The sequence below is a fragment of the Rhinoderma darwinii genome, chromosome 2, assembly GCF_050947455.1.
Source record: "Rhinoderma darwinii isolate aRhiDar2 chromosome 2, aRhiDar2.hap1, whole genome shotgun sequence".
In the NCBI taxonomy this organism is placed as follows: Eukaryota; Metazoa; Chordata; class Amphibia; order Anura; family Rhinodermatidae; genus Rhinoderma; species Rhinoderma darwinii.
In genome coordinates, this window is record NC_134688.1 from 39,169,372 (window position 1) to 39,196,299 (window position 26,928).

General features: G+C 43.3%; 1 protein-coding gene across 9 annotated transcripts in view; it reads left to right on the top strand.

Annotated features, from left to right (window-relative positions):
- The first annotated feature begins 9,884 nt into the window (after positions 1–9,884).
- Positions 9,885–26,928, top strand: part of GRIA4 (glutamate ionotropic receptor AMPA type subunit 4) — a 315,636-nt gene continuing 298,592 nt past the window's right edge. For all 9 annotated transcript variants that reach the window (XM_075851546.1, XM_075851547.1, XM_075851550.1 and 6 more), the window contains exons 1-2: positions 9,885–10,428; positions 11,482–11,640. In XM_075851546.1, coding sequence (XP_075707661.1) covers positions 10,341–10,428; positions 11,482–11,640 — 247 coding nt within the window. In that variant the 5' untranslated portion in view covers positions 9,885–10,340. The remainder of the gene's footprint in view (positions 10,429–11,481; positions 11,641–26,928) is intronic.

Sequence of the window (26,928 nt, forward strand, 5' to 3'; positions counted from 1 at the left end):
GCAGTCCGATGGCAATGCAGACCTGCTCTCTTCTGAGCAGGTCTGCTGGAGCTGAACGAAGCGTCGTTCAATGACGCTGATTGGTGGGGCAAAATTACTTGCCCCTTCAATCAGCGATTTTCAAGCACGGAAGCAGCGCAGTGACGTCATCGCGCCACTAGCGTCATTGAAAGGCGCTGATTAGCGGGGCAAGTAATTTTGCTCCGCCAATCAGCGTCATTGTAAGGCCATTCAGCACTAATGCACTAATGCCCTCTGGTGCTAGCGACGCCTACGGGCATGAGATGGCCTGTGTCGCCCGGCCCATAATTGTTGGTGGCTCGGCGGCTCGGCCCCCGTAGTAGCGGCGCTACCGCTGTAGCAGCAATAACGGCTGCTAGCAGCACCACCGGGCATATGGGGGGGCGGGTTGGCTGGCGGCACGGGCCCCCTCAAGCCCCGGGCCCCGTAGCAGGCGCTACGGCTGCTACCGCGGAAGTTACGCCACTGGCTTCAATCAATTGGCTTACTACAGCAAGTTAAGATGTAACGGGGCATCACCCAGGTTAAACTGGGTCCACGAGCATTGAATCTCGACCGAAAACTTCTACAGGAAGAAGCCAGGTGGATTCATCGGCTACGCACTTTGAACCCTATGGGACTTAATGAAGGCTTTACTTTTGCAGCCTTTTTATAAACATCAACTAAGGATAAACTATCTTCAAATTTCCCCATTGGGTTTTCAATAAAAATATGTTATTTTAGATGAATACATTCTCATACAATAATGTGTTCTGACATAGAGGGGTCTCTGCTTTTATGAGAGACGTTACCTCCTTGCAATATTACGATAAATATTGATTATTATTTCCTATTTACATATATTAACGAACCATTGCGTAGTTTTCACTACAAGAAATTGACAGCTACGCTGTTTTCCGTTTTTTCCGGAAAAATACTATTACCTTATGATTGGTTTCCATCGGATAGAGAAGTCCGTATAATATATCCAGCGGTTTCAGTATAACAAGTCCATAGATCATGCCATGGTCTTTATAGTGAGAAAACAGAACGATATATCTCACAATAACACCGGGCCATCCATTATTTCTTCTATCTTGATAAAATGTTCGTATGCGCATGCGCAAACTTGATTACGCCATAAGCCACTCACATGGCAATTCTATTGGCCAATATGAGTGTCCATCACATTAAGGGAGGCTCGACAGGAGGATTAGAGTGCCTGTCAAAACTATGGGAGGTTTTACTCTGCTCGCAGAATCGGATTGGGAGACTTCTCTCTCACCACGTCATTAGCCCCAGTACCCCTGAAGACGCCACTTGTGTGGTGAAACATGTTGGGGGGGGAGCTCTTTCTACATCAAGCTGGCCCTGCAGGAGTGGAGACATCTACTGGAAGGCGCAGTCCATCCTATCCTGGTTTCACGGATCACAAGAATCTGACCTATTTAAAGACGGCTCAATGGTTGAACCCTCGTCAAGCCAGGTGGTTGTTGTTCTTTGCTCAGTTCCAGTTCGAACTCCACTACCGACCTGCCGACAAGAATGTGAGGGCTGATGCTTTGTCTAGGTCATTTGAAACTGAGGACACTGTGGAGTCCCCACAGAATATTATTGATCCTTCCTGCATCTTCTCTGTGAACCCTCTGCAGGTTAGTGAGATTTCTCCAGGAAGAACTTTTGTACGTCTGGCAGACAGAGGAAGAATCCTTCGCTGGGGTCACAGTTCCAAGCTGGCAGGTCACGCAGGTGCCCGTAAGACACGAGACCTAATCGCTCGTCAGTTCTGGTGGCCCAGGCTGCCCAAAGACGTCATGGACTTTGTCTCCTCCTGTACGGTTTGTGCAGCAAAAAAAGTTGCCCGCTCCAACCACTGCCTGTGCCCGATGCCCCCTGGCGGCATGTTGTTATGGACTTTGCAGTGTGATCTGGGTGGTGGTGGATCGATTCTCTAAAATGGCTCATTTTGTTCCCCTGACTGGCCTGCCTTCTGCTGCTCGACTGGCTGATGTCTTTATACAACACATCTTCCGTCTGCACGGCTTGCCTCTGCATATTGTCTCGGATCAAGGGGTCCAGTTCACCTCAAAGTTTTGGAGAGCACTCTGCGGCCTCCTCGATGTAAAGTTGGACTTCTCTTCGGCCTATCATCCCCAGTCCAATGGGCAAGTCGAGAGGATTAACCAGATTATGGAGAACTATCTACGTCACTTTGTTTCCAGGCGACATGATGACTGGGTGCAGCTACTCCCGTGGGTAGAATTCTCCTATAATAACCATACTAGTGAGTCTACCACCTGCAGCCCATTCTTCATGGTCTATGGCCAACATCCTCGAATATCTCTTCCCGTCTCTACTATGTCCCAGGTGCCTGCAGCTCACTCGACCTTCAGGGACTTTCTGCAAATATGGCAAAAGACCCGATCTTCTATTCTGCTGGCAGTTGACCGCATGAAGAAAAAAGCAGATACTAGAAGACGGGATCCTCCTCAGTTTCTTCCAGGTACAAAGGTCTGGTTGTCCTCAAAGAATATCCGGCTGAGGGTGCCGTCCTGCAAATTTGCTCCCAGGTTCCTTGGACCCTTTGAGATCCTGCTACAAATTAACCCGGTCTCTTACAAACTGCGGCTGCCTTCTACCCTCAAGATCCCTAGCTCCTTCCATGTCTCCTTGCTAAAGCCCGTGGTCCTGAACCACTACTCTAGGACTCCTAGTTCCGCAGTGGCTCCTGGCAGCTTGTCAGGGACTTTCAAGGTAAGGGAGATTCTAGCCACAAAGAAGTTGGGAGGAAGGACGTTTTATTTGGTGGATTGGAGGGGATTCGGTTCAGAAGAGAGGTCTTGGGAGCCAGAGGAGAACATCGATGCCCCTGTCCTCATGAGGAAGTTTCTCTCCCGCTCTGGCCCCAAGAAGAGGGCGCGTAAGAGGGGGGATACTGTAACGTCTATGGCCGCGGTCCGTCGTTCTAACTTACCCCTCGACGACCGCGGCCATGAACATCCTGCTGCTGTGCTGCGTCGTCCCCATGTGAAGCGCCGGCACTCACTTTCGGGTATCGAGACTGTCTCCCGGAGGGTGCGCGCACGCGCTAGTGCCCGCTCTTAAAGGGCCAGCGCGCGCACATGAAAATCATCATCATCAACTCACATGATTTCCTGGACTATAAGAAGGCCACCGCCCTTCTGTTCCTCGCCTGAGCGTTGTTGTTGTTTCCCAAAGTTTGTCTTGCAAATGGTTACGTAAATGTCTTCCAACTTCCCAGTGTTCCCTGTACCTGTATCCTGTATCCGGTGCTATCCAGTACTATCCTGCTCTACTGCCGCGCTGAGCTGTTGTCGTGCTGTGCTGCATTTCCACGCCTGTTCTGCTACTCCACGCCTGACGTCTACCTGCCGCCTGGTCCCAGCCGAGCCTGCCTTGCTACTGTCTACATTGCCTCAGGTAACCTTTCTGGACTATAGACTCTGTACCATACCTGTTTGGCCAGCTGCCATCCCGCTACGCGGTACGGCCCAGTGGGTCCACTCCCCGCATCGTGATATCTCTGGGGGGGGGGGGGGTCCAGAAGAAAAACCCAGCGCTAGAATCAGGGAGACAGCGCTGCTCAGGCCAGTTAACCAGTACTATTTATATGACCTAGTGACAGGTACTCTTTTAGCCGAAGAAATAATATGCCCTCATACACCCCATGTCACCTCTCAAATACCGTACCAGTCCCGCACAGGTGGTTCTGCTGGTCCTCTGCTGGTCTTTGGTTATGGGCTGACACCTTCCTGTACGTCTGGTGGGGGGGGGGTTAGAGATTAACATCCAATAATCCTAGTGGTTTAGCATGGTGAAGGGTATATGAAATTATCTTTGGTGATCTAGAGAAGTGAAGGGCTAAAGTGTCTGTATAATTCTATTTAATCTAAATTCTGTGATTGGTTATTTCACAATACATATTTATAATACTAGAAGCAGCTCTTTTTTATGCTAATTTCCTACTTTCCTCCACACAGCCATAATGTTAACTTTCTGACTGTCTCCAGCTACCACTAGTGGGAGCACATTACATTCAGATCTATGTAACTTCCATGTGTTACTCTTTTCCCTTTGCCCCTTAATTCTTGCTAACATACATTTCTTTAGGTTAGTAAGAAGTAGAGGACAGATGGAAGGGATTATGACTGCAAGACTACAAAGGTATTGTTTGTAGTCTGTTACCATGGAGACATATATGGTTGTATAGGAGCAGGTAAGATATCTTTAATCAACATCTTTTGCATTTTTTTTTAAATTTAGATGCTTTGGAGCAATAAAAAAAATTGTTGTGAAAGTGGATATAGCCCTTAAATTCTATTCTGATTTTGACTAAAAAAAACAACAAACAAAAATTGCCACAAAACTGCACTGAACACGGCTGCTGCACACTATTACTCTTTACTAGCGGTTGGCATTGGGTTTTTAAAACAAAACTTTCTAAAGGACATACAGTGGGCCACAAGTATCAGTACTAACTTATTATGTGCTTATCTTATTTTTTTTTACAGAACCCTTTTTTTTTAGTTTATTTTGTGACAAAGTTATCATATTTTGAATGTCATTTGTTAAATTTGTCACATTATATATTGGAGAAGTTGTGGTACTTTTGGTTTTGGTTTAGTAGCTTTAGTGGCCAGCCTGCAGGGAAAGAGCAGAGGCAACTTTAAAAATAAAAAAAAAAGTTGCATTTCATAAATTAGACTAAAAAGTAACTTTGTGAATATCCACATCCCCTTGTGTAACACAAATCAGAAATTGCCACACAGCGCAAACAGCAATCCTTTTCGGCAGAAATATGAACACACAGCATACGCCATTATTTTCACAAAAAAGTGATGCAGAGCTCTTGATTTAAGTCAAGACCCACATATGATCTAAAAATGTGACGTATAAAGCTTTTTATTTAAGCTTAGCCTAAGAAAAATACATTAAAAACGTCTGCAAATCTGCCCTGTATGAACCCGGCCTAAATCATCTTATAACATATCACATGACTTTACCAAAGCTAAAGGGGGTACTTTATAACACTCCAGTGCAATAGAGTAGAACCAAAAAACATTTTGCCAGAGATTTTAAGTGCGGGGATATCAAACTATAGGCAAACAGAATTGGCGCTCTATAGGATACGGCAACTTCACAAAATCTATGAGCTATGAATAGTATAATCACTGCTTACAAAGAGGCTGAACTCACACAAGGCGCCTTAAAGAGAACCTTTCACCTCCCCATACATGTGCAGCTGAGCGCAGCATGTAATAGGCAGGGCTGCATATACCCTGGGGCACTTTACATTTTTTTTCTACCTCCCTCCGTTATTTAGATATCCGTGCCGTTATATTTGGCGACCAATATTTAAATAACCCCCTGAACTGTCAATGGGGCGTGTACTGGCAAGGGGGCGTGTTACTATGGCTGTAACACTGTCCAATCAGATATGGACATTGTTACAACATGAGCGAGGATAGAGGTGAAAGTGTGCGTGAGCGAGTGTGCTCTCACTCTTCAGCTTTCAAGATCAGTCTTCTGCCGAACTGCTATGGACAGTGTAAGAGCTGTGGAGAGGAGAGCGCGCATGCGTGCCCTTATCACTTCAGCTCCTGCGAAAGATCAGTCTTGTACTTTGTCTGCCGAACTGGCAAAGGGGCTTGTCTCTGCTACGGACAGTGTAAGCGCTCCCCAGCTCTTACACTGTCCGTAGCAGTGACAAGCCCCCTTGCCAGTTCGGCAGAAGACTGATCTTGAAAGCTGAAGAGCGAGAGCGTGCGCGCGCGCACACTCACTCCTCTATCCTCGCTCTTGCTGTAATACTGTCCATATCTGATTGGACAGTGTCACAGCCATAGTAACACGCCCCATTGACTGTTCAGTAGGTTATTTAAATATCGGGCGCCAAATATAACGACACCAATATCTAAATAACGGAGGAGGGTAGAAAAAATGTAAAGTGCCCCAGGGTTTGTGCAGCCCTGCCCATTACATGCTGCACTCAGCTGCACATGTATGGGGAGGTGAAAGGTTCTCTTTAAGATAGACCATCAATGATATAGAACCGCTTAAGACCCATTTGTGGGAGCTGTTTCTTTAAATAGAAATGCCCCCCCCCCCAACACACACACACACACACACACTATTGCAGTAAATGTAAAAAATTGATGGTTTTTATATCATTTCCATCACTGCCCTCAAATTGTCAAGAGTTTGAACGTGTTACCGGCTCAGCATTCTAAGGGTATGATGATATGCTGTCCCATGCTACCCGATCCCATGTGATCACAAATGTATTTTTTGGACAAATGTTACCCAACAGGGGTGTTTTTATGTATTTTTGGAGCAGTTTTTCACAATAGGATTTATCAAAATTCCGTTTACATACTGTGGAAAAAAAGTGTGCACAGCGGAAATTCAATTCTACTGCTTGGTCTTTTTGCCATGAATTGTTGTGGACATATACAATTTTACATTGTTTATTTCAGTTCAGATTTATTGCAGATTTTTTTTTAACATAACATTAAACTAAAGTGCGAACAGGACAGCAAATAATGTAGGAATAAACATCATCCCTGATGCCTCCAAAAGCACCCACAAAACATACCAGAAATGCCCATTTTAGGGCTCAATTGCATAAGCCTTGCCCCCTTCGATGTCAGTTTAGCCAGGGCAAACGCGTAAAAACCGAACAGTTGGGAGATACGTGGCAATAAACGTGGCAAAAAGAGTGTAAGCAGGTCAAATTTTGAATTCCTGTGTCATGCTCCACCCACTCAGTCCCTGCACTGGGCAAAACGCAGTATATCAGTTTAGCCTAAAGTTTTCCTGATCAGACAATGGGATGATATTTTAGAGCGATTTGTTTTGGGTTTTTTGTTTCTCATTTAGTAGTGAGGCTCTATTCACACGACAGGGTCCGATTGTAGGCGGATAAAAACCAAACGTCTGTTTTGGTCTGTTTTTCTCTGCCGTTTTGAATCAGTTTTGCATCTGTTCTGTTTCTCTTCCGGGCCATGTTTCCGTTTTAACGACCAATTTTGACCCGTTTTGCATCCATTTTTTTCCCTGTCCGTTTTAAAAACGGATGAATTTCATTTGCACATTTTTTGCCACACACTTCCCTATGTAGATAATGTCACACACTGCCGTCTGCAGATACTTCCACAGCCCCCCTGTAGGTAGTGCCACACAGCCCCCCTGTAAGTAGTGCCACATAGCCCCCTGTAGGTAATGCAACACAGCCCCCCTGTAGGTAATGCCACACAGCCCACTGTAGGTAATGCCACACAGCCCCATGTAGGTAATACCATACAGCCCCCCGTAGGTAATACCACACAGCCCCCTGTAGGTAATGCCACACAGCCCCCTGTAGGTAATGCCATACAGCCCCCTGTAGGTAGTTTTGCACAGCACCCTTTTACATAGCACCACCCTATAGATGCTACCCCCCCCTACCTTTCTGTAGATAGCGCCACTGTAGGGGACCGTTTGCAGGAGAAGTCTGACTTCAATGTCAATATATGGACAGTGAAGTCAGGTACTTCCCCTGGGGCGGAAACGCCGGCCACAGCGCCGGGGATTCCGTTTCAGGAGTAGTGAACTGCGCCAGCAGAAGTCCCTGACGTTACTGTCCATATATAGACAGTGAAGTTAGGGATTTCTCCTGGAGCGGAATCCCCGGCCACAGCTTCGGCAACGCTGTGGCCGGGGATTCCGCTCCTACAGGGAGCAAAAAAATACCCCCCTCCTCCTCCTCACATGCACTTCGCACTGTGAGAAGGAGAAGAGACTGAACGAGCGTCAGAAAGCACGGCCGTCACGCGGATCACATCCGAGTGACAGCTGTACTTTACACGGCCTCATAGACTCTATGGGAGCCGTGCGGCCGGGAGAACGGCCAAAAATAGGGCATGCTCCATAATTTGACGGCCCGGTAAAACGGGCCATCAAAAAATCGGCCGTGTGAATATCCCCATTTGGGTTCTATTATTCCTACCGCGGCCGTGTGACGACCGTTCAAACAACGGCCGTCACACGGCTGGGAATCCCTGTCGTGTGAATAGGGCCTTACAGTACTTTGTAAAAGATATTAAGGTTTTGTTTTTTTCGTTAAAAAAATTAACTCTTTTACTTTCACTATTTTTTTTTAAAATCCCCTAAATCCACCACAAAAAAAATTAGATTTGCTCTTCATATTGTTTACTGTCTATTTTTTTATATAAAATGCCCTATTTTGGGAGCTACGGTGCCATGGCTTTAGTTAGATGGGGATAGGGTGTATTTAGTTAGAACTTAGAATACCTCCCAACTTTTTGGGTGGTCAAAAAGTGACACGAATGGTTAATTTTATGAAAGATCATCATACATATCTATACGCTTGACTAGATTTTCATACACAGATTAGAACAAAGATCATCTAATTATAGATTTTAAGGTCAAAATTACACTAAATCATTAAATAACATACAAGTCTAAACAGCAATGATAAACAATGCAACGATATAATATATTTATCAATTCAAATATATTTATCAGGTCAAAAAGAGAGATTTAGGTGAAAAGTAGTGTGGGTACTGACCCTTCTAAGCATGGGTACTTGGGAGGTACAATCCTGACTGCGCAATGTTAAAATACAGTGCTGGGGCAGTAGGGACTTAAAGTGAAGCTCCGGCTTGAAGCCATTTTAAAGGGGTTTTCTCACTAATTAGGGCATATGGACATTGTAGAGGAAATCCAAAGAGAAACCCCTCTCTATGAGCCAGAACAAAGAATTGTTAACAAAGATTTGTTCTCCCTTTGGTGGACCTCGCCCATCATTGTATTACATGGTCAGCCATATTACAATGGCTGCCCTGTTATACTATATTTCCACAGCAGCACTCTTCATAAAGGGGTTTTCCTTTTTCATGAAGTGATGGCATATTGCTAAGCTATATCATCACTTTCTCATCGGTGAGGGTCCAACCTCTAGGACTCCTTATCGATCCTAAGAAAAAAGAGGCTGCAACGCTGCTCTACGGCTATGTCCCCTACAAAGTATCCAGACATAGCGATGTTCATGGGGGCCACAGACTATGCTGAGAGCTAAAACATGGCGCCGTTCACAACAGTAATAAGGGTTAGTTCACACTGAGTATTTTGGCGTTGTTTATGGAAACAGCGCCCAAAAAATGACCGAAATCGCCTCTCGTTGATTTCAATGGGAGACGGAGGCGTTTCCCCCCCCCCCATATGAACAGGGCCTAAAGGGGCCACAACGCTGAACTAGCGATGCACCCCCTTCATTTTCAAGATCAGTGGGGGGTCTAAGATGTCAGACCCCCGCAGATCACAAAGCGATGGCATATCCTACTTGTTAGAACCCAAAAGTCCAGCACCAAAGTGAGCGCATAAGAGGATTTCGCTACCCTATGCAATGGCGATCTGACTTTATTAGTTGTTTGCATATCCTAGCCATATATATCCCTTAATTTATAAGCTGAAAATAACCCTTTAATGATTATTCAAGAAATGACATAAACACCAAATCCCTTCTAATAGGGATTGCTGATGATTACTCTGCAGAGACTTTTTGCTGTACTCTGCATGATCCATCAGCAGAATGCAGGCTGCCCTAACCAGCCAAATCATCTCTCCTACTTCCACTAATATAAATGTCTATTGACAAAATATGACAAAACAAATAAATAAATAAAAAACAAATAAACAAACAAGATTAAGCAGCCTATGGTGTAAATGACTGCACCTCTATCAAGATCTAACCATCCTGGGTGCCTAGTGTGGGTAGACAGAGCACTTGACCTTGGCTAACCCCCCCCCCCCCCCCCCCCCACCTCCTGCCAGGCTGGCTCCCCCCTTAGTGTTGCCGGAGCAGGGAGAGGCTTTGCTGCAGTGGATCTGTCTATTGCTTGCTAGGGAGCTCTGGCTGTGCAGGCAGTGAGGACCAGACTAGTCTGCCTTGTAAGCCCCCTGTGCCATCCCCCATCCTCAGCATCAGCAGTATCCCATTCATGCTACATGTAGCCAGTGACACAGGCAGAGAGGGCTGGAGACAGCAGAGCTGGGATTGCTATTGTGTGTGATGGGGGCAGAGTGAGATATAATAGCGCATGTCTCATCCTTCTGTGCAGCCTCCACCACCAACTCCACCATCTTGCATGTGCAAACATCTCCAGCCGGACATCAGCTCTCCCGGGGCTATGGAGACTGCGGGTAACATCATGCCCACCATGGATTGCTAGACTGGCAGCGACTGCATTGCTTTCCTGTGCTTGTGGTTGCAGCCTTGATGCTTCTCATTGGCATCTAGCGAGAGAGAGAAAGAGAAGATGCGGATTATTTGCCAGCAGATTGTTTTGTTATTCTCTGGATTTTGGGGCATTGCCATGGGAGCCTTTCCTAGCAGCGTGCAGATAGGTAAGACATGCCAGGGATGGGTGCCCTTGGCACAGGAGCTGACTATTCACTGCATGACTAAACTTGCAAAGCTGCAGGTGCTTCGTTGATAATAACTTGATCCTAGACCTCCTGTATATCACTGACATTGCATGGACCAGCTGCTGCACCACCTCTTTGCCCGTTCTGCCAGTTGATTGACAGCTGAGCAAGCCTCAGGAGTTTTTGCATGTGCTTTGCTACATAGTTTCCCAGCCATTGTATATGTTTGTATCCTTATTCATCATAGGACTTTTGCCCTGAGAGTAACCCCTTCCTGTCCCCAGGCCCGCATGCCCACCTCTGCATTATATGTATAGGGCTTGTGTGGATGCTGCAGTAGTGGTGCTATCCTGTGCTCCTGCTACCTCCACATTACAGCTAGTTGGAAAGTTGTGCAGCATGTACCGCATCCCTATATATCCCATTACATAGAGGCTCAGCCTTACTTTATAATAACCATTGAGGATGGGGGCATCCAATAATGTCTTGCACTGCATCATATCGTTTTTTTTTTTAATGGGGGGGGGGGGTGTTAATGAGATTCTGCAAACATAGTCACTTTTATGCTCTTGGTATAATAAGAAGCTGCTTCTCCTTGAACTGGACACAGTAGTCTATTTAACCCTTAATAATGGCCAGACTGTCTAGACTATGTATATTTGGTGGTATATGATGAGTATAGTAAATGACCAATGTATAGTGACCATAGGTTACAGTGCGTAAAACATTGCCCACCAAACTTGGGAGCTATAAGCAGTGAATTATAATAGTGCAAGACGAATGAATTGAATGATATTGTTAAATACCGTGTAAGCATTCGCCCTGGTTCCAAGCTGTGATTTATTGTAATGTGCAATGTGAGACAACTGCAACTCCAGCCACTTGTCACATATCAATGGCTGGAATTAATGGAGCAGAATACTGGCAGCCTCTATTGCACCTGCATACTGTAATCCGCCTGTATAACTATGGACTGTATGTATAATGTCATGTGTTTTGAATATTTTATGATTTTTTTTCCCCCCTCTCCAGGTGGGCTTTTTATCCGAAATACAGATCAGGAATACACTGCTTTCCGATTAGCAATTTTTCTCCATAACACCAGCCCCAACGAGTCCGAAGCACTTTTTAATTTGATTCCCCATGTAGACAACATAGAAACAGCCAACAGTTTTGCTGTAACCAATGCCTGTAAGTATACCCTGAAGTTATGAATAAATGGGACCAGAACCTGGGATATTGGTTGTTATATCATCCTGTGGAGGGAACGTACCAGTCGTCTTCTATATACTCTGGGAATTAAAGCTATGGGGATAAATACTTGTTAGCTTCTGACCTCACCAAATCCGCTTCCCATTACTCTGCTGACTAATCAAATATGACATTTTCTGGGTAATGTAATGCAGACTGAGGCAGACCATGGGGGGGGGGGGTGAGATTGAGGAGACTTGGAGTAGTAGCATTACACCATTGATATGTTGTCCCATCCCTGCAAGAGTTAAATGCTTCCTGTGACTTTTTTGGTCCATGGAACATGGGCCAGGAGGGAGGCTTAATAGTTAAACATCAGTAATATGCTAAATAAATATATATTTTTATTCCTATTATTTTGAAATATTTTATTTTATGTGCGTGTATTTTATGATTACTTTAATTTTTGTATTACTATTTTATTGTTATCATTTTATTATTATTTTTGTTATTTTTATTATATTATTATTTTTTATTCTTTTATTTATGATTATTTTTTTTGCATGTATTGACTAAAATTAAAATAATCTTTGTTAATTGTCAATCTCAAACAAATAAGTGATTTTTTTGGGGTCTTATGTTCCTCCACTAGGTCGTTCGCCACGGCCATTTTAGCCAAATAATGTGATTTATAGTGGTTGTTTATGCTCCAGGCTGTTTTTTCTATAGTCTGTGTATGTTATTAGATAGCTGCAAATTCATGTGGAAGGGTTTTAAGTATATGCAGCACATACAGACAGCAGAGAAGGGATTAACATAATGCAGATGCAGTGTTCGCTCTCAGTGTGTGGTACAGTGGTGTAGTATATAGGTAATAGATAACGGAAGATTCTATATATAATATACGGCTCTTTATAATGCCTTATAGTTATTTAGATTTATATCATGGTTTGTTAATGATACTATTTATGCTTATTGAAGGTTATAGGTAGAAATACTGCATTGGGCTCTTCATTGTGGTAAATGTATGTATCGCCTTTTGGGAAGCACTCGATCCAGTGGTTACGCACTGGCCTGGAAATTAGAAAACCAGTGATGTGGAAGGTTATCTTTATAAGTAGGTTGACGCTGAAGCTTGATCTGCTGATGTCACTTAAGGCTGCCCCGCTCCTATATTCTGGGTTATAAATGTCTGTTATCATCACATAATGCATATATCCCGGGAATGTGTCTCCGTACATCCATAAATAAGTGCCAGAGCGAGTTAGAATCTGCCATACTCCGTTTCACCAAGGATACCAAGTGGAACCAATGCCACATACTAAGTCTTTGTCATTGCCACATGTCATGAAATTATCATTATTTTTGTAATAACTTCACTTCAGGAATCCATATTCCATATAGGATATTCCATATAAATATGCAGATGTGGCAGAGCTGATTTTGTCATTGATCTCACCTGCAGTCCTTTTTAATGCATTTTGGTGTCTTTGTGAGTAAAGCCAAATAAAGCACTCAGCTCTGTGTGTCTGACAAACTCAGCTCTGCTATATCTGTATGCTTATTTAAATCTACTGAGACAGAGCCCGTCAATCCCCTAGAGACTTACAGACAAATCCTCTCTGACCCTAAGATATTTCATTTGTAGAAGTGTAATTTTTCCTATATCCCTTGTACAAACCGCAGCAGAACGCATGGGTGAAGCACGTTATCTGCATTTTTATTGGTCATAACTCATAATGACTGAGCCCGTCACTAGCCTAAGATCCGTAGGAGAGGATTATCTCAGGCCTCACAACAATGTCCAATATATTTTAATAGGTCTGGAAGGTAATGAAGTGGCGTAAAAGAGCAAATCACATGGGCAGCAACAAACTGGGAAGCAGCCTTTAGTGTCTGCTTTATTATGCATGGCATTGGGGTTCTTAAGACATTCTATCTTATAATTGTTGTCGTGTTATTTATGCTCAAGCACATCCCTGGTGAGTGGTACGGGTCTTCTAAATGGAAAATTATGCAACGCTGTGACTTTTCTTGTAATTGGTGCTAAAAATATTTCAATTATTTCATAAATATTAAAGAGCTCCCACATAGTTAAAAAAAATAATAATTTTACTTGTTCACTTCCGTCAAATTTTTTAAAATTCTATAAAATGGTTTGTGCGATCAAGACAACCCTTGTCCATTTGCCTTTGTAGGATCATAGAGGTAGCTCCACCGTTCTCGACATGCCCCCCCTCCAATTAGCTAAAGTGGAGAGCTACACTGGCCCATCCAGCATGGTTGCTCATTCATTTTAATGGCCAGCATGCAATACTACATCTCCCCTATAGAAGCTGCAGCCTCCCCGATCGCTGGGGGTTTCTAAAGTTGGACCTGTAATAATCAGGTATGCCATTACTTTATGATCGGTGAGAGGGCGACCTCTGGGAACCCCACCGATCTTAAAAAAATATATAAAAATAGTGAAGGGGCCGCAGTGCTAAAGCAGCGCTGCGGCCCGTTATTGTCGGGATCGGTGGGGTGCCAGAGGTAGGACTCCCCACTGATAATAAAGTGAGGGCATATCCTAGCGATATGCCATCACTTTATAAAATAGGAATACCCCTGTAAGGCCAGGATTACACACTCAGTTTTGACGCACTTTTTGGTGATTTATGATTCAAAAGGAAGGAAAGTATAAAGAAAAGACCGATGCATCTCCTTTCTCTTGTATTCACTTCTGGCTTTAGCTAAAAAAAAAAAAAACTGAACCAAAACTGTGTGCGTAATCCTGCTTAATAATGCAGTGATGGGTGACTAAATATCTAAGGCTTCGTTCACATCTGCGTCAGGGCTCCGATCTGGTGTCCCGTCGGAGCTTCCCGTTTCCATCAACATTGATTTATTTAAATTGTGACGGAACCGGTGGAAATGGTTTCCGTTTGTCTCCGTTGTGCAAGTGTTACGTTGTTTTGACGTAATGAATAGCGCAGTCGACTACGGTATTCATTCCGTCAACACTACGGAACCCTTGCACAACTGAGACAAATGGAAACCATTTGCATCGGATCCGTCACCATTGAAATCAATGTTAATGCAAACGGGAACCTATGGTTTCCGTTTGTTTCAGTCAGGGTCCCGTTCTGACGGGAAGCTCCGACGGAGCCCTGACGCAGATGTGAACGAAGCCTAAGAAGTATTACCATTCAGAAGTCTGGGAAAACTGGGTGACAACCCCTGTGGTATTTGTAAGGCCCTTTCACACAGAGTTTCTTGAAGGCAGAAAAAATCTGCCTCAGAATTCCTTCAGGAATTTTGAGGCAGATTTTGAACTGCCTGCGCTTTTTTCACCGGCAGCCATTGGAGCTAATGCAAGGACAGCGGGCAAAAACGCAGCGAAAAACCCTCGGAAACAAGCGTTGCAGGTTTTTCTGCCTCCCATTGATTCAATGGGAGGTCAGAAGTGGAAGCCGTGGCAAGAAAGGACATGGCGCATCTTTTTCCCGTGAGTGGCTAAAAACCTGCCCAGGAAAAAAACGCCTCTGTCTCCTATTGAAATCAATGGGAGGTGATTTAGGCAGTATTTTGGCGTCGATTCCGATGTGGTTTTCGTGTCGAAATCAGGGCTAAAAAAACTCTGTGTGAACTGACCCTGATAGTAATATTATTGGTTGTAACCCAGAACTTAGAAAAGGCATTTTAAAGAGAACAAGGTTTGGAGCCACTAAACCGCTAGCGTGCCGTTATGTAGTTGGGGTATAATGTTCCAAACGTGCCCACGTGAAAAACTGACATTTCGGGAATAGTTTGTAGAATAACCTTCAACTTACCAACATGAGCGCAGGAGCAGCATTGAGTGCATGAGCATTGCACACATGAAGCCGAGGACAGTACACTGCACATGCGCCGTAAAGCGCGGGTGTATTGTCCTTGGCTTCATATACGCAATGCGCCCAATGCCTCCAGACTCCTCTCGGTAATTTCATTTACTATCTATATCCGAAACATCCGTTTTTTATGTGGACCATTTTGGAACGCTAAACCTCAGCTGCATTACAACATGCTGGTGTTGTAGTGGCTCCAAACCTAGTGACGGGTTTCCTTTAAAAAATTTTAACAACTTGAAAGAAAAGGAAAACTGAACTTCTTAAAATATATGTATTTTTTTTGCTGCAATTAGTTTGCTCTGAAATGAAGGAAACTCTCTGCTCCATTTATATTGCTACCCTGCTTTAATAACACGACTGGTGTTAGCTAACCAGAAGCATCCATCTGTGAACAAGTCCGTTCCAGTCCTTTGCACATTAGTACATAGGAGGGCTCTGGTTAGCTATGTGAAATGCTATGGGTACACTGGTACCAAATCAGTGCTGGATCTTTGGTACACTTAAAGGGGTTGTCCCAGAATCAACAATTATCCCATATCCCCCACCGATCATGAGAACGCGGATCCCAACCTTCCTAATCCAGGTGGTGCAGTGAGGAGGATCTTGAATGGAGCTGCGGTCGAGCATTCGCCCTCCTGTCCATTCAATGTCTATGAAACTTTGAATGGGGCTGCAGTGCATAGGCTTGACCACCACTCCATTCGGTGTCTTCCTCACTGCAGTGCTGGGCCCCCGTTCTCGCGATCTGTGGGGGTCCCAGAAATGAGACAAATATGACCTATCATGTGGATACATAATAATTGTCGATTCTGGGAATAATTGTCGATATTCTGGGTATAACCTTTTAAGGTGAAATTAAGATGAGTTCTTAATCCTATTTAAGCCACTACTCCATAAAATTTGCCATGCACAGCACAGGAAAGCTTCCGGCGCACACTATACGTTCCTATAGGGTTTCATTAGTCCAACGGAGTCCATGGGTGTCCTTTTGGCCTCTGTCTGTCCGGTAAACTTCAGTATACCATGAAAAAAAGCTATGGAATAACATAGTAGACTATGCTATACCATACGAAATCCAGTGAAAAAGTATACTGGGCGGTATATGTGTTTTTAATACAGGAGCCTGTGGGTGACAGATGCCACTGCATGGCTTCCGTCACAGGCATCGGTTTCGTTTGAGCTACTCATGATGTTTATGTTAAATATACAATAGCTTATGTTGGGCCTTATTCACATGAACGTGTGCGTTTTGCGTGCGTTGCAGTTCCGTGTGTCATCAGTGTTTGCTGCGTGGCTGCGTGATTTTCACGCATATGCCATCCTTATGACACGCGGTTTTGATGTTTAGAAAAAGAAATGAAGGAAGTGCTTTTATTTTTTCCTTCATTTCTTTATCTACTGTTGCGCAAATCACGCACGGCACACGGAAGTGCTTCAGTGTGCTGCGCGTGATTATCACGACATGTCGTGAGATTTACGCAGCAGACATACGCTGCATGCAAATCACGGACTGTCTGAACGGCCGCATTGACTAACATAAGTCTGTGTGACGCGTGTAATTTTCACGCGTGTATCACGTTCGTGTGAATAAGGGCTTGGTCAGAGGCATCCGTTATACGTCGGCAGTTTTTCCCTATACATTAAACAGAGCAAAAGAACATGATGTGAACAGGGGCTTAAATGCTATTAAGGGTATGTTCACACGAGGGCGTCCGTAACGGCTGAAATTACGGGGATGTTTCCGCCTGATAACATCCCCGTAATTTCAGCCGTAACGGCATGTGCTGGCGCTTGAACGCCGTGTCAATTACGGACGTAATTGGCGCTGCTATTCATTGGAGTCAATGAATAACGGCTCCAATTACGGCCAAAGAAGTGACAGGTCACTTCTTTGACGCGGGCGTCTATTTACGCGCCGTCATTTGACAGCGGCGCGTAAATTACGCCTTGTGTGAACAGACAAACGTCTGCCCATTGCTTTCAATGGGCAGATGTTTGTCAACACTATTGAGGCGCTATTTTCGGACGTAATTCGGGGCAAAAACGCCCGAATTACGTCCGTAATTAGTGCGTGTGAACATACCCTTATTTTCTTCAGTGTTGGCCACTTTTTAGCACTGCTCCACCAAGACACTGCTTCAATCCATGACTGCAGCTTACCTGCGGAAGCCTGAGGTAGTCCTTCTGTTTCCTCAGCTGCTGTTCTGTCTCTTCTTTATGCGTTTTCACTGCAGCTCTGCTTTTCCAGACTGGCTGCCATGTATAAGCAGAAGCCCACCGCAAGCTCATCTAGAAGTCAGTGCATGCCTAGATGATTTCCAGCAATGACAGAATGATTATAAACTACAAGCAACTGAACATCAGTGAGGAAATGTAGATTATTAGGTATTTGCCACAAATTCTCAGACACATAAGCCTTGATGACCAAAGTCATGTTTCTGAAGTAAGACATTGACTTTCAGGGTAGCCGTTTAAAAAGCTATTTCAGAGACAGTTTTTTATGTCTTAGAGAAGATCCTTTTGCAAATTTTCCTTTTAATCATTGTCCGAAGTTTCCCTATCTTCTTTGAAGAGAGTCCGTATCTCAATAAGGTACATTTTAGGGGGGAACGTGCCTGTTTGTGTCTTGGACCCTTCCTTTATCATTGAGATGTCTTGGTGATGATGATCAACTTTGACTCTGTTCTATACTTACAGTAATGCTGTTACGAAGAGCTGTGTTACTTTGGATCAGGGTGACAAGTCATGGTTTGTTGAGATATACATATGTTGTGTGGTGAGCTTAGTGTTAGGGCTAATGCAGGTGGCTGTGGTACAGATTCCTGTCATACGGATCCGTAATATGGCATCTGTAGCTGGCTATTGGCCCATACTAGAATCCGAAAGAAAAATAATTGTGGCCATCACATGCTGTATTATGGAGCATTGCCCCGAGGGGGCACCATGCAACAGGACACAGTGCCTATGACTCTGTAATATGTGACTCTATGTGCCACCAACCAATTGTCTTTAGTAATGCTTTTTATGTCTAACCTGAGGTTGTGTTTGTACATTGTCACCATTTAGCAGATCTGAAGTACTAGAAAGCGTTTTGAAAAGATTTGGGACCCCAGTGGCAAGGAGCCAGGTCTTGTTTATATAAACTTCCTTCAGAATTGACTGATTATGTCTTATCTGTATAAATGGCATGTATACAAGGGCAAGTCATGGTTGTCCATGAAGAACAACCATGACCTTATGTGATTGCAGAGATTCAATACTGTGGTTCTTACTAAAAGCCAAATTTGGAAGTATTTGGACTTTCCTTTTCGCTATCTCCAAATAAGTTGCGGTAATTTTCTGCAGCAACTCTGGTTTGTGTGGTCGTACCCTTAGAGCAATGCAAACGCTCAACTGTTTCAACTCTGCTAATGTAACCCCAGAGAATCCCTTTAAAGTCCTCTTCATAAAGAGCATCTGACTAAAAAATCTCATTGGGTGATTGCACGCTTGTTAGTTACGTGTGCCTTTTTGTCTCATTGGCTGAGGAATACCACATGACCACTTCCACGGAACCTTCATTGTGAAGTTTTGGAGTTTTGTCATCTTGACAAATTCCATTTAAAGGGATTGTCTGGTTCAGAAACCCTCAAAAGAAAACCTTTCCAAAGAAAATGGGTTACCCAAACCAGACCGCTCCTTAAATCTGTTATATTTGCACCAATATTCCAAAGTTTATTCATTGATGTGGCCCACTAATAACCAATGGGGCAACTATACACTGCAAACATTTTGCATTTGTACTGTACAAGTTGCAACATTGTTTGTATTTTATCCCCTACATCTACCTGCAACATCTGTTACATTTTTTTTATTATGGGTGCATTCACGCATATATTTGTTAGCCCATCTCTGTGTGCACATTTGAATACCATTGTTTAAGCCTGCATTACCCATCCCCTGCATCTGCGTGCCACTTCCTATACAGCGCATTATTAGATATATCACTGTGCATGGTCCCCATGTCAGGGACTCAACTGAGAAAGTTCCAGCAGCCTCATTAGGAGGATCCCCCCTGGCGGATCATTATATAAGTAGCAGTCATAGGTCTGTTAAAAAATAGCCAGCTATACAGACTTTGTATAAGGAGGTCTGAACCCCAATGGAGCTCCACATGTTTCCTCTGAGCCACCAACTGCCCCTTATTGATCCAATGGAAACAATGTAACTCGTCCTGGGGTTCTAATGGCCAATTGTTGGATGGAGTCCACTTGTAGTTGTATTCTTTGTACAGTGTCATTTTTCAGTACATATTTAAAGGGATTAATAAAGAAAGACAATCGTTCTGATATATGACATATGTGGATATGAAATACGTGCACACATTTCAGATACATCTTTGTACACAGTTTTGTTCATGCCACTGTAACCCAAAATATAGAACTGGCAGGCATTAGGAGGCAATGGTGTAAGAATCCAGGATTTCCTTATATGTAATCCTTCATCCACATGGCCATATTAAATTGCGCATAGCAGTAATACGGCACCCATAGACGTATGTGGGACCATACTGTAGATCCGTATGCCATCGATTTCATAGTATTTTTCGGTTGGATGCCTACCGCTACATATAATCATCGTACAGACTCTGCTGTTTAAATAAAGCCTTAAAGGGGTTGCTAAAAATAAAGTTCAAATATCTATTCTAATCTTCTTACCTTTCAATTTCGGCACCACTCTGCGCCATCAGGATCTTTAATCAAACACCGTATGACCCTGGCAGCCAATCACTGGCCACATCATGGCTGCCGCTAACTCTAAGTGACACATCATTGTGCTGCAATGAGTACAGGAGAGATCAGGGGACTGACGGCACATGGACGGCGCCAATTTTAAAAGGCTATTATATAACTAGAGATTTTATTTTTCGGAGAATGGAAAAACCCTTTAAAGAGGTTCTCTACATTTATACAAACAAGCCTAAACTAATAATTATAGTGCTGTATTTTTCTTATATAGTCTGTCCTCTCTTCGCAGTTTAACTTTGTATACAGGCTGCTCTATGGACACGGCACTACTATTTATCCAGGCATTGTGCCCTTATGAATGTATACACTATGTGCAGTGGTTTTTGTTTTAGACTTTAGGACTGTTACCAGTGTTCCCTGTCTGTTACTGGCAGACATCAGACAAGCAACATAGCTCAGATCATGAGTTTTGCCTGGAAGTCAGTTTAGGTCCTTCTATACCCAGAAAATATGTCTCAATTATTAAAGGGGTTGTGTATATGCCTCATTAGGTTATATGAACATCTTGGAGTGGTTGGGGTCACGCACCATGGTCCCCACATATTAGTCAGAACACAGAGTTGCAAAGAAGAGCTAGTGGACTTCGAGCCACTATATACTACATGGGGGGGCCATTAGATGCAATGGGCACGTGACATGTCACATAACCTTTGTACATACCAGCAGCTTCCCCAGTGATAACAGTGGATTGCCGAGGACTCCAGAAGCCAGACCCCTGGCGATCAGCTCAATGCTGGGGGAGTTACCCAATGTCCTGATGGGACAGCCCCTTTTAACTCTTACTAAAAGGGATTTTCTTGCACTAAAGACAGCCACCCTGGAGGCACCCGGCAAACAACTTTTATCGCCAGGGAAGTTTTATTCAGTCATTTCAAATAAATGGCCGACCATCTAATAAATAGACGGGCCAGGTCCACAAAACCGGGAGCTCTCCACTGTGGCTCATACAGGTGGGACCCCAGCGGGAGACCCCTCCTCTTCATAAGACATCCCATTTAACTTATCTGCTGTATAGTTGAGTACAGTCTATTGTTCCCTGTTATTAGCCATTTTAGGTTGGCTAAATTAAAATTCTTCTCTCCCATGATCAATACTTTATCTGATATTTCTCCAATACTGGAACGTTTGCCTACACCTGTGTGGGTTATATCATTTTATTAGATTTATAGTCTTACCACTCCTTTAAATTAGATTTCGCCATGTACAATGGTTCCTATGTATCTTGTGATGAGAATCAAATACAGTTCTGTACATCACAGACCATTTACACTTTACAATAGATCAAATATTGATATCCATGTACTCACCTCCATCCCGGACAACGCCTTGTCTGCCTGCCACTGATTCATACACTCACCTAAACACATAGTTTTTCTTTAAACATTGACAGACATTATTGCACATGAATAATTTACAATGGATTTCATTCTGAAAAGCTATCAGAGACGAGCATATTCATTTGTGCTAATATTATACGTCTCCTGGGTAGGGATTCTTTATGAAAGTCATTGATTGGATGTGTTTAGTACTAAAATCAATAACAAATTATGTACTGGACGGTGTCTTGTGAATGGCTTACACGTGCGGATCCTTCCCACGCTCATTATTTGTCAACATGTAAATTTTATTGTAAGATTATTTTTTTTGATGATAAAATTCACATGGTGATCAAAGGGGTAACTGAATGCTCATGGTGCAAAATATGTAATTGTACCCACCCCAACTATCATGCCTATTTATAGTACTGCTGTCTTTTTAAGCTGCTACTGGGCTGGGCCCCTCTGGCACAAGGGCCCAGGCTCAACAGCACCCCCTATAGTTGCACCCCTAAAATGAGGATGAAAGAGAGCACAAGCATAGGCGATGTAATTAAAAGATTTTTCTAACCAATGGCCTTTAAAGCATATTTCGGTTATGTCATATGGGAGATATGGCAACAACTCCCCTGCTCCCTGGGTCAGTGGGATCCCCATAGTAAAATCCCTACCAACTTTATGGCATATCCAGTGGACGCACATCTGTCTGTAGCTCCAGCCTTATAGGGCATAAATTGAACACTCATTTTTGTTGGGAATTGTTGACTTTTTTTTTATTAAAGGGCTTTTCCTACCATAGTAAGTGATGGCAAATTGCTAGGATATCTCATTATTTTCGTATTGGTAGTAGTCTGACTGCCAGGAGACCACTCATCCTCAGAATGAAGGGGTTGAAGCACTAGTTGAGCTCTCGGTCACCCACTGTGAAGGGGAAAACAACACAGACCCATTCGCTTGAATGGAGATGTGCTGCACTGCCCTGCAAACCGGGTGGAGGTGAAATGCCAAATTGTACTTGTCTTTTCGTTCTTAGGATCGCTGGGGTCTCAGTGGTCGAACCCCCACCGATAAACCTAGCAATATGCCATAACTTGTCAGATGGAAATACCCCTTTAAGTTTCTGCTGCCACCAGTGAGTAAAGCAGTGATCATTGGACATGCAAGGCATTCTAGGACCTATAGTAGACCCTCCAAGTGTACCTATTCAGGAGATACAGTACAGATTCTGACTAGACCAGTCAAGCCAAGTGGTACTGCTTTTACCACTTTCTTCAATTCAGCCAATCATCTCAGAGCTTCATGTGTCGGATAATTATCTCTGATGTTCAGGCTTCAGCCAATCATTTCTGATCTTCAGGAATCAGCCAATCATCTTTGAGCTTCAGGCATCAGCGGAAGCTTGGAGGGAGTTATTAAAATGCTACTCCGGCTCTGTTATGGGGACTCTGGTTCTGGCATTTATAAGGGAATTGGCACTTATGAGGTCAGTATGGCTGGCACTTATGGGTTCACTGTACTAGACATTTTGGGGGCAATGGCTGAAACTAATGCAAAATTTTTGTGGTTGACACTTACAGGGTTTTTCATTATGGAAGTACTAGGGAAGGCTCTGCCAGGTGAGCATTGCCACTTATTCTCTTACAGGGGGTACTGAGGCATCATGCATGTGTGTGTGTGGGGTGGCGGTTATACCTACAAAGTTTTGCTCTCAGAATGTTGGAGGGCACTATACAGTAATGCTGAACTACAGAGGTGATGACATGTGAAATCGAACCTGTCACGTTGGAAATACAGTTTGATCCAGGGCTGTGGAGTCAGTAAGACACGCTTCGGACTCCGACTCCTCTATTTTTCCACTGTCCACTGACTTTGCTCAAAACTGACTCCGACACCACAGCTCTGGTCTGATCTGCAGGCAGCATGTTATAAAGCAGGAGGAGCTGACAAGATTGATATAAAGCTTTGTGGGAAAATATTTAGTATAACTTGTAGTTTATTTATTCTTCCTCTGCTCTATCTAAGTTTAGAAGTCCAGTGGGCGGTCCTACTCAGTGATTGACTATCTTTCCTGTATGAGTGAGACTACACAGACAGTTGTCAATCACTGAGTAGGACCGCCCACTTTACTTCTAAGCCTAGATTGAGCAGAGGTTTGAATGAATAAAATACAGGTTATGTTGAATCTTTTCCCATAAAACTATATATCAATCTGCTCAGCTCCACCTGCTCATTAACCTGCTGCCCGCAGATCAGACTGGTGTTAATGTGACAGGTTCCCTTTAAATAGTATTTCTGGTGCTCGGACGGATCCTCAGAGATCTTCAGGCAAATATCCCTGTGCATCATGCAGTATATCGCTCATAGCAATTATGTAAAACAATGTATAAGTGGAATATCGTGAGGTTCCCAGCATGAAGTGTCCGGTGTTGTTTACTGTCCATGGTTCTGAAATGTTGTGGCCAGCTGTGATGACAAATCCTAAGTAGAGAGGTTGTAGTAGTATGGAGGGCAGTTTCCAGGGCATATACCACCTTAGTTGGCATCTCTCCATATGGTATAGGACTTGGCCCTGGCAGCTGTTTGTTTCTCCTGTCTCTGTCTGCAGTAATCACAGTGTTATGTAACTCTTCGACCATTATCTAGTTGGGTTACAGGAAGGACGAGATTGTTATATCAATTCTGGAATTAGCTAAATATAAACACTGCAGAGTTGTATAATGTGTGGACTGTGTTAGTGCCAGGACAGTTATTACTACAGTAAAAAAAAAAACTGTCATGATGCTCCTGAAATTCAGGCAAAGCGTTCTTATCAATATAGAGCAAGAATCCTGAGGGAAATCCATTGCTGTGTGATGGGAATACAATAACATATTAGGAAATATTTCAATAACAATTCCCAAACATATTAACAATAACACTTGCTACAAGTGGAAACAATATATATTATGTTTAGATATTGTAAACCTTTGAATTTTTTTTTTAATGAAACAGTCTCAGTGTTTTGTACAACTTTGTAAATACTTTTTATTAAAAATTATTTTTACTTTTTCAGATACAGAGCAGCTGTATTGTGCGCTGAGACCTGAATCCGTCAGGTCAGCGGCGCTGACGGGTTGAGTGACCTCGGGTCCTGCATGTCTCAAGCTGGTATTGATCACATCTAAGTTTACAACTTAGATGTGATGGATAACAGGTGGATCCTGCGTGTCAGAGACAGATTACAAAGTGGCACCGATCACACTGAGACACTATTTTATAAAAAAAAAAAAAAAAGCATTTTCAAAGGTGTACATAGCCTTTAAGCTCCCCATATACATAAAGATTTTTTTGCTACTACATCATATCCTGAACATTTATGTAAGTAATTACTTGTAACAAAGTGCGAAAAATCAGTTACATCTGTCTGAAGATGTATATTAGACATTAGCCACATTATCATTGTTGCTACCCACTGGACATGCTCCCTTGCGCAAAAACGGTGCACCATATAATGCATTGCTACGTTGAGTACTCAAGAGTAGAAGCTACAACAGGAGACTTTCAGCTCTCCACTCTGGCTAATTCAAGGGGTTGCTGAGTGGAGAACCCCTCTATGATGTTCATATACCCTGATAGGGCCAATGGAGAGAGATTTTCATGTCAACACTTGACTGAAAGGGTAACTAAACTTTTCTCGGAAAGCTGAGCAAGCTGTGTAGGGGGCTTGTAGACTTTCTATTGAGCCCATACACAGCTGGCTCGGCTTCCAAGGAAAGCCGATCAGAAACTAAGCGGCATAGCGCTCACCTGAGCCACTTTGTTTTAGTGATAGGTGGGGGTTTCAGTACTCTGACCCCCACCGATCAAAACTTCTGACATGTCACTTTGACATGTTAAAAGTTTGTCAAAAGTTTAGTTACCCTTTAAAGGGGTTTTCTCATGAAGACTATCCCTTTCCATATGCCTATTAGGGCATATGAACAACATAAAAGGGCGTCCTGTTCTGGTGGACTCGACCCGTTCTTGTATTACAAGGATGGCCATTCATATGAATTGCCGACATGTAATAATAGATTTCCACTGCAGGGAAAATGTCTGGCTGGCCGCGCCTTACCCCGGTAAAATCTGCTGTTTGCTGGGGGTGCTTGGAGCAAGACCTGGGCGATCAGCTGACCGCCCCAGGGGTCGCATTCTGAAAGGGATTGTTCTAATGAGACAATCCCTTTAAAACCACAATGCAACATTTGTGCTGATTGAGAAATAGAAGTCAGTAGGATCATTGAATAAACTTTGCATAAAATTTACAGTTAGACCATTTTTTGGGTTACTTTTACGAATTGCAACTGTCAAGTAACAGATGACAAAAAAATAAATATTTTACTGTATATTTTGCTGTAGCACAGTGATCCCCAACCTGTGGCTCTCAAACTGCAACTCCTAGCATGAGCTGACAGCCACAGGCATGACAGGGACAGTGTCATCTAGTGGACAGGGATAGAATAACCTGCAAACAACCAGAGCATGGCAATGATGACAGCAGCAGAAGAGGAATTTGCTGACCTTGTTGGAGGCAGTGACCTATTCCCTTATGTGAATTTATGAGTGAGGTCAGAGATGTATATGACAGGGATAGTTTCATGATGTACGTAGGGAACTGTAGACACATGGATGGTCACAGAGAGACATGGTAGAAAGCGTATAGTACCTTAGGAGAGCTATGTATGTATTTCTTTTCAAATGTTTTCTTTATTTTAAATAATTTCTTTTGTACTTTTTCTAGTTAATTGCAATACCTTTTTTCAATATTTTTTAACAGCACATTTTCCCCTTATCGATGTGTGCCATCTGTATTTGCAATAAATGAGTATACAGAACTGTGCAATTCAAGTCCATTCCATATGCTCCTCTAAGTGGCTTATAAGCTGCACACATTCAGCACAAGTTGAAATCGGTCACCGGAATACACCCCGTCATTTATCCCAATTTTTTTATTTTTTTTTATTTAAATGTCCTGATAAAAAATGAAAATGTAAAGCCTTCTTTCCAATGAAGCATAGGCAAACTGACTGACAAATGAATGAACATATCTCTTGTCCCTAAAGCAAAATCTGAGCAGAATCCCGCAAAAATCAATTGTTTGATGGCTAGAGGATACTCGCATCCATGTGATTCAATCTAGTGGGCTGACAAGGACTCCCAAACCACAGATGTATGACATTTTCCAGCCTAATTAAAGATAGAAGGCAATATTTAATAGTCTCAAAGCAGCACTGATCTGTATAAACACTGCGTAAAATCGACAGTAATACAAGTAAGTGGAGTCTTTTTTTAATTTAA